Below are 9,338 nucleotides of genomic sequence, written 5' to 3'. Positions count from 1 at the left end.
ACATGTACTTATTTCATTCCCTGCAATCAAAGGTAAAAGCACTGCTGCTCATGCAAACACATTTTAATGTTTAAAAGACCATAGAGTGTGTAACAGATCATTTAGGTTTATTCAGTGGGTTTTGCCAATACTTGTTTTGTCAAAGGGTTTAGTGTAATATAATATAATGTAGACCCTAAGGAATTTAAATGGATTTTCCTATGTTTTATTAGATTCACTATAGTTTCCCATTGAATTTTTGCTGGATCTTTTATAATTAAAAGACAACCTGTTTTTCTCAAACTGAGGGATCCGTTTCAAAGTTAAGAAATTGATTTTTTTTTTTTTTTTTTTTTTTTTAAATCCCCTTTGCCTTGGTCCTGCATGACTGGTTATGCATGAAATCCAGCCCTTTGACAGATCATAGCACAGTTTTGTCAGTCAAAATTTCTGCTTTCAATTAGACACATACTTGTTTACCTTCTTTACCATTCTCAAGGATGCAGTCCTCTGCTCAGAACCAAGCAACAATAAAATCACTAACCACACAAACTGTTGCAATGTGCAAGGCAATTACATTATTCTAGCTACAGTATTAAATTGTGTAGAAGCATTTCTTACAGATCACAAGCATAACATTTTGGAAGCATTGTTTTAAACATTGGACACATTAAAATTGAGAATTGTTGAACTAAAATGGGTTGTGATTCCTGAAAAAATGTGACATTTAATCTAAAAGCATGGAAAAAGTTCCTTCTCCTGTTGTAAATCTTTCCAAACAATTGTTTATTTCATTTATATCACAGATTTTTAACAGGGCTTCCCGTTTATGTGACAGCACTGTGACAGTTACTAATGCAATAAGTGTGTCCCGCAGGCAAAAGAGAAGGATTACTGTACATTGCAAGCACACGAGAACAATGGGTTCTGCCGTCAGCCAATCAAATGCTATAAAAACAGTCAAAAATATAACACGTTTGTTGAAGAAATACCAGCTACAGTTATTTGATGCATATCTAACTACCCACTGCACTCACTGTATGTGCAATGTCAAGGTTAGCAACAATGTTACAGCTGTTCTGCAACAAAAAAATATTAATACACTACATCATCACAATGCTACCTGATCGCTGTACCCACAGCTGCAAATGGTGTGTCAAAAGACACATTTTCAAATCAAACAACTGTAACGTTAAAAATAAATGATCATTCAGAGTAGTTCTTGTTAGTTTTATAGGCCTACTGTAAAACTATTTCTATTACAAAATTAGCCCTTCCATCTAGTGTTCCGCGGTATATCGATACCAACTGTATGCTATGATGCCAAAATCCTGCTATATCTAATGCTGGGGTAAAATAAAATGTTTTTTTTTTTTTTTTTTTTTTTTTTAAATCTCTGATAGTGAATTTGGATGGGACAAATACATATATTATCTTCCATTTCATTTTCTAATTTCATCCATGCATTTTTACATTTTCTATTTGACTCCCATTTGACTATTTCCCTGTTATTGTGTTATATATAAGATTTAAGATTCCTTGTAATTGGAGTATTTGAAGCTAGCTAAAAAATGTAAGCAATAAAGAAATTGGTGTCTCTTATGCCAAGTGTTGTGCTTTCTTTCTTTTGTATAGACAGTCCATATTTATAATTATAATTGGAGTAATGTCGTAGTTAGCAAAATTATTGCTTAAATAGAATTTAGTGATCAAGTCAGTGAAAAAAAAAGTAGAAACTGATTGCAATTCCTAGGCATATACATTTTTCCTATTGAGCACAATTGGCAAATACTTTGCTGGTTAGCTCTCTGCTTGCCTATTTTACAAATTAGGCAACATCTGTGGTTATAGATGTCTTATCAAATTGTGCATGTATATAGAATTAAACATATAGCATTTTTTAACTTTGTGTCTCATATTTAGCCCTTTTATAAAGTCATATCCATACTTGCTTAATGTTTGCAAATGGTTTTATTTGGTCAAATTTCAAATGCACATTTCTGATATACTGCAAACTGGTCCACATTCCTGTCAAAGAAAGTAATTTTCAGGATCTACATTCCTATTCATGAATGCAATGCACAAAGCTAAAGCATTACTGTACTGGCAATGTTGTACAAACTGAGACCTGATTTACAGAATGATAACAGGCTTGGGAAAGAGCTATCTTGCTGTTCAGCCCAAAAAGAAAAGTGAAATTCTTTCATGCATGCTCCAACTTCCTCATACAAGCATAAACACATGACTGGTTCAATCCCCTGGTCTCCATAGAGCGAACAAGCTGGATACTTCAGCAATACAGGGATGAGCTGTGGAAATACATTGTAAACCCCAAAGTCATTCTAAATCAATTAAATCAAGTTACATTAATGTTTTATTACATTTTATTCACAACACTCATCCATTTTAAGTTAGTTGAACATTCAAATTTACTTTAGTTGTTCAAGCGTAAATGTTTTAAGGAGAATCGGGACTAGATTCCCATCAGCCCTTGCGGGACTTGTATAGTTTATTTTTGGAAATGTTGTTGTTTATTGTGTTGTTGTTTTGTGTATGTGTGGTTGCACAAGTTTGTTGTGTTTGCTTGCCCCCGCCTGCTCCCTTATACTTGTTCTCCTTGCGTTCTGTGTGGCCACCCCCGCTCGGTGGTCAGTCTGTGGATGTGTCCTCCCTCCCTTCTTTTTACATCTCTGCATCTGCCTGGGTCCAGCACTTGCAACTGCTGCCATAAGCAGCCTGAGCAGAAGTACTGCACTGGCAGATAATAAAATGGCTTGTTAATTGCACACTCTGTTGTTTGGGCTAAGTTTTTGTTGTTTAAATGAAATATAATTGTTCAAAATAACTTGAGTATTAGAAAGTAACTAAATGGATTAAGTTACATGAATATACATGTTATGAGTTTAGTCAGCCCCAGAGAAAGCTGTTATAACAAAAACTAAATGATTAGCTAAACTTAATTATATTAAGGCAATGTGTTTACTCTTTTTTTTTTTTTTAGTAAAGGTGTCTTATCAGGATTTACAGTGTACAGCTGTGAGTAGGCTTTCAATATTGACTATTCTGTGAATCATAAAAAGAGATGTGCGTAATGCAAGGCTTTTGATATTCTATGTCTATATTTAATATTATTATTTCTACAAATCCATGTGTTTGATGGTCATAATTTATTTGTGGGGTGGTGTATTTAAAAAAACAACCCTATTTTGTATTATGGAATGAGCTAAGGACCCTGTACTAAATTATAGACAGTTGCAGTTTTTAGAAGGGGAGGTTAAAATTAGTCTTTCCCAAGTGCACAAGTCTGTTTCTCTCACAAATAGGAATATTTCCCAAGCAGTTATATGTTCACAGTTTACAAAGGCAATATAACCGTTTCCCCCCTACACAGCATTTCGGTGCTGATATGTAGTAATTTAAAAGGGGTATCATTTAAAATGCAATGACAAAACAGCGTTTTAAAAAATAGTTCTTACACGTTTCAGACTGAATTTAACTTATGGACCCATTTTGACAATATTTAATGCCTTGTGTATCGAGTGATATCGAATAAAAAGCCCAGACTGGTAGACTGACAAGGCGGCTTCAAGGAGAGAAGCTTGCTTTGTCGGTGAATCTACAGCCAAGCACCATACGGTTAAATCTTTGTTCTGTATCTAACACAGAAAAGTTAAATTAAGTAACTTGTGAACATAAACCAAACAACGACCCTTTATTCTTTCTTTCTTTTTTAATGATTGTCTTTGTTAAAACTGGCCCAGTACTTACAATCTCAGCATCTTTATGAGTTCAACCTCAAAACATTACGGTCACAATGTTCATATAACGGCATGGGTTGGGCCTATGCTCAGCAAGCTTTTGGACTGGGATGTATGCAAATAAACTCAATAGTAGCGATAGCAGCCGAATGTAACTGACACGTTTCTATCGTTGAAAAAAAAAAGTTATGTAACAGTAAATGTATATAGGCCGACCTATCTTTTAAACATCATCGTTTATTAAAACGTTCAGTTACACTGCATCATCTTTAAAAGATAATAAAAGAAGGTACATTCGCGCAGTGTGTGCTGTGAACGTCTTTAAAACACCGATTAAAATGACGTACATTGCTATGGTCTTTGGTGATAACATTCTCACAGTTTGGGAACTGTCAGTAGAGACTTGCTTAAATCCTTTACTTCTCCGGCGGTTTTAACACGTTCGTAACCTAGGAACGTCATGGCATGATGACAATAATCTTCCACCTGTTTAATCTGTTGAAAATTTAGCACTGTCCTCCAAGCACTAGCTGCTTGCGTCGCATTCCTGGAGGAGACGATAAAAGGTTTGGAGGAAGAGCCGGACCCACTCGTCATGTTAAGTGCAAATGACTCGATATCGTGACTAGCAGAGAGGTTTACAAAGCGATACACACCTCTTACAATTTTTACAGGATCTTCAACTAAATCCTCATAACGTACCACCATGTATTTCCCCTTCAGCCAACTGGGAGGGTTTAGGGCAGTTCTAAGAGTCTTTGTGGTCCGGTCACATATCACCTCCATTGCCCCAATGGAATGGTAATCAGAACCGTCTTTTTTGTTCATTTTGTGGTTTGGGTCCACAAACTGTATCCTGCGAAGTTTCGGGTCCCTGCTTCTCACAACCTGCAAGTTTTCTCTTATCAAGCCGTGCCTCGATTTAATTCGGGAATTTGCCACCGCCCTGGGGTCTCTCACTAAGTGTATAACTTTCACGTCCAAAGACGGGTCCTCCATCAAAGGAGCTAAAACATTGATGTCCAAAATACGTACCCCTTTAATCACAACAGTGCTGTACTTAAGACATTCTTCTTCCAGCAGCCTCAGGCTTTGAGGAGGGCATTTCTTACAAACTTTATCATCCACCATACCGACCACATCTTTCCTATATGCTGAACAAAGCGGATAGGAACAGCTCACTTTGTTTAGTGTAGCTCCAAATAACCCAAGGGAAGTTACATTTTTGCCTCCTGGCGAGTTGTAAAGCTGGAAAACAGAAAGGTCACACCGGTATAAAGAGCTCAGCATGTCCCTAGCAGCGCCTTGGAGAGACACAGCGTCCCCCGGGTACAGCTTCTGCCAGATGTGCCACATCGGTTCATAGAAGAAGAAAACTTCGGGATTTTGGTTAAACAACTCACCGAAAAAGGACGATCCAGATCTCCAGGTGGTGAGAACGTACACCAGCTGTCTCTTTTTATCCATGGAGGATCTGTATAAATAACGGATATCTGACCGGCTCTGGTAGGGAGTGCTTCTCATCTGGTGATTGCATTGCTGTGGCTCCTTAGTCCATTTATAGTTAGCCAGGTTCAGCATGGTTAAAATGATAAGTAAAATGTAGGCGATAAATAAAACCATCCTCTTTCTGCGTAACACTTTCATCACGAAAACCGGGTGAAAATGATTCATGTGCGATTATTCCAGGGCGGGTTGTGCGTTCTCTCAAGCAAAGCTTGCATCCTTTTTCTTCCCAACCAATGTGTTTGCTGTTGCTTTGTTGGTAATTTAAAAAAACAAACGGCCCATGGTTTTGCAGTTGTTGTTATTGTTGTTGTTATTTTCAGAGTCGTCTTGATAAACACAGTCTTGGTGATGAGAAATAAAAGCATATAATGATCTGGTATATAATGTACCTAATAATTTATCTAAAAAAATAAATAATAAAAAAAAAAAACTCGTTTACTGCACTGCGCAAGGTTTCTCGTTTAGCATCAAAATGCCCTGAAACACCCTTTGCTTAAAAAAGTTAATGTTGGCGCGGGCATTTTAAATAAAAACGTCTCCCCTTTCACAACATTTGTGCAAACACTGCGCAACTACAGTAAACGGATTATTAAAGCGACAATCAAAATCAAAGACAACATAAATGTCTTAATGCAGCTTATAAGTACCTACGTAGGCTTTCAGCTCATGCTTCACAAAAACAAAGATCAGTAACTTCTCGTATAGCGTAGTCTAAAACAGTAACACACACAAAAAAAGCATCCGTTGCGTACTCCATTCCATTGTGCAATCTTTTAAACTAATTGAAATGTAGCGATTCAATCTGGGTCTGGGTTGAAAAGTCCCTCCTATGCTTAGTTTCGATTGATTCGCATTATGGGCTGCTTCTTTTCAGCTTATTATCCAATTGGTCGCCTGAAATGACTATCATTTTTCCGGGCTCCCACGTTAGAAGAAGCCTAAGGCTGGTGAAACTGCGGTTGGTAACTCTACAGGAGTGGGCGACACATGCCCCCTCCCTCCCCCTCAGGGTAGGGGTAGGGGTAGGGTAGGGGTAGAGGTAGGGGTGTTCCCCATCTCCATAGCGGACAACACCCCCCCCCCCAATCGCCTCCTTATTACAAGTGACAATGTTCATTTTAAATGACACTACATGTAAATATGCAATGTTTTTTTTTGTTTGTTTTTTTTACAACGCGGTGGTGGCCAGCAACTTTGTGTGGCAATAATTTTGTCATTTTCAAATTATATTGAATGAATATTAGACTTAATATTTATTAGATTTAATATTTAAATTAATAATAATAATAATAATCAGACGTGGAGTACACTGCAGTATGGTGAACGTGTCTGCAAAGAGTTGCCGATTAAAGTCTGCCAGTGAATCCAGTAATGAGAACTCAGTTGAAAAATTAAACACAGTTGTCACCTATAATAATGCTGTTCTGTGACAGCAGATATTCAGTGCATTTCAAGTTGAAATATCGTTATGTCGTCATTCTTCCAGGACCAATTAGGTACATTGCTCTACAGCTTTCATGTATTTTGATATCGTGTTATTCTGCACTCTTATGCATTTACAATAAAACAAAACGCAAACCGTGATTAGGTAGTTTCAGACAGACAATGAGGATGAATTGATAAATTATGAACACTGCAATACTGAATAGTAAAGGTTGCAAAACTTGTCATTTAAAGAAAAAAATTATATTCAGTACTATGTTCACTGTATTCCTTTCACTTGCAGTTGACATTTTTTGGTTTGTTTTTTGGGGGAAATGCAGCTTCTTAAATTTGTAGTTTCAGAAGGTACACCACCACCACAGATCCATCCTCTCCAGATTTGCTCTGCTGGGCAGTGTGTCATTTGAGGTGCCATCAGGCTTTACTGCTACTGCAGGACTGAGTTCAACATTTCCTCTGAAAGGATCAGTCTGTTCAGTACACAGAGCATTGCTCAATGATTTTGCCAAAAACTAACAATATTTGTGTTTAAAAGATAGTAACAGATGGTGGCCTGCAGCAATTCATAGGTTTGTAGTTTGGAAACCTCAGAGTGCCATCTGGAGATACCCATTCACATCCACTTGGAAATGTTATGTGTTGTTCTCAAACGAAACCAAAGATTTCGTCAATGAAAGGCTACATAAATTTGTGGCATTCTTACCTATGACAGTTGATTTATTATCTTTTAATGCATTGGACCCAAGTTTCTACTAATGGTATTTTACACTCCCCAATATTTTCCTTGAAGCATGAATTAAAACCCCCAGTTGCTACGCTCCCATAATCTCCCATTGTTGTATCCTCCCTTTATTCTTTCTCTATTGGTCTTGCTATCCACAGAATTGGCATTCAACCTTAACCAGGTATAAAACGTTTCCATGACGTCCTCTTGAGCTGCTAGTTGATTAATTCAAGATGCATCTGAAAGCTAGGGAAAAGAAAAACTACAGCAAATCACTACACAGTTTTTAGCTAACCCTAACTCCACCTAATACAAAGTTGTGAACAGTTTTAGCACATGTTTTTTTTTATTCTCAGTTAAGGGATGGGATAAACAGACAGTCTCAGTTCAATTAAAACGTCTAGAGATGCATAAACAGCTTAAAATCACAGATTATTCCAGACTCTGCACTAATAGATTACACTCCTTATGCAAACTAGAAACACGTTTTGTTAAAAGTAATGATTCTGTAGGTACTGTATCACGTATGTAAGAAGGGTGAGATAGTGTCTATCATGGAATGTCCCATACAAAACCCAAGCAAAGCCTCATAGGCCACTCAGACTTCAATTACATGGTTGAGAGCTAACCAAGATAAAAACACTTTGTACAAATCACCAACATCAAGCAGATTCACTATTCTGTTTCCCCAGCTAGTATGAAAACGTTTCAGCATGAACACACCTTAATAGCATGCCATGTGTCATGAAAGCATTGTTTAGAATACTGAACTAACATCCCTTTAAATCCTTGAAATTTTCACTCGGGTGTAGTGCTTTGGCAGGGGCAGCCTTTTGCATAGATAGACCTTTCACTGTTGTGGTGCAGTACAGGGATTGTCACATACTGTAATATGATTTTTGAAATAAATTCTCAACTCCTCTATTTCTTATCAACCAAACTTTGTATTTTTTGGGAAATTGAAACTAACTTTTTGTGTAATATGAAAGTTTCACTTGATCCGAAGCCTGGGGAAAATCCACCCCAGGCTAGAATCGCTGTATTTGTTTCAGCAATGTATATTAAAAGCAAATAAATAAATAAAAACTATATGTATAATTTTCACATCTATTAAAAGTAATTTAATTTCAAAAGTGCAGTGTAACCTTCATCAGCATGAAATGCAATGTTGAAAAATTAGAGCAAAGTATTGCAACAAACCAGGCATCAAATATAGTTGCTTGGTTTACAACATTTACCTACACCCGGTACTGCTAAAGCAATACTCTGAAAATGAAATGCCCTTAAGACAGTCTACTCGATCACAATTATTTTTATATACAGGTTACGTCATTCGTCATTTAGGGTTAACAACCTGCAGCATGCCTGTATATTATATCTTGGATAGTTGGACATCAAATGTGTGGATTTCAAGTCTGCAGACATGTTCAGTATTTCAACCCTGGATTAAAAACATTTTAAAAAGCTTTCTTGCTAAAAATGTTCAACTAAAGAATCAATTCAGTAGTGTACATTTCAACTGGAGATGTTTTAAACATTCCTCCTTTTGTTGTAAGGAATTGAAATGAATGCAGTATTATTCAGAGGGACACAGTATTCATACCAACACATTAAAACACCAATATCTTGGACTATACTTACAGGCAGTGAGTTTCCATGGTAACAGCCTATTCAATTTACATAGCCTTTGAAAGTGGTTATTTATTGCAGAAAAATATCAATCCCAGCAGAGAAAACTAATTGAGTGACAGAAAATTAAGGGAACCTTTTCAATCTTAACCTAGAATACAGTAGGATTTCTGAACCTACTAACACATTCATTATAGAGGACTAAAAAATATATTGAAATCAATATATTCTTGGAACCAACAGTTCCAGTCCTGTTTGTAACCTATTTTATTGTAGCTTTGATCTGGCTTCAAACA

General features: G+C 36.7%; 1 protein-coding gene across 1 annotated transcript; it reads right to left on the bottom strand.

Moving 5' to 3' along the window:
* Positions 1–1,439: 1,439 nt before the first annotated feature.
* LOC121326452 (carbohydrate sulfotransferase 2-like) lies at positions 1,440–6,032 on the bottom strand. Its single transcript, XM_041269724.1, has one exon. It carries the CDS (start codon positions 5,409–5,411, stop codon positions 4,113–4,115), a length of 1,299 nt encoding a protein of 432 aa, XP_041125658.1. The 5' UTR covers positions 5,412–6,032; the 3' UTR covers positions 1,440–4,112.
* Positions 6,033–9,338: the final 3,306 nt, after the last annotated feature.

The sequence above is a fragment of the Polyodon spathula genome, chromosome 14 (assembly GCF_017654505.1).
Source record: "Polyodon spathula isolate WHYD16114869_AA chromosome 14, ASM1765450v1, whole genome shotgun sequence".
Lineage (NCBI taxonomy): Eukaryota > Metazoa > Chordata > Actinopteri > Acipenseriformes > Polyodontidae > Polyodon > Polyodon spathula.
This window is presented reverse-complemented; position numbering and strand designations above follow the sequence as displayed.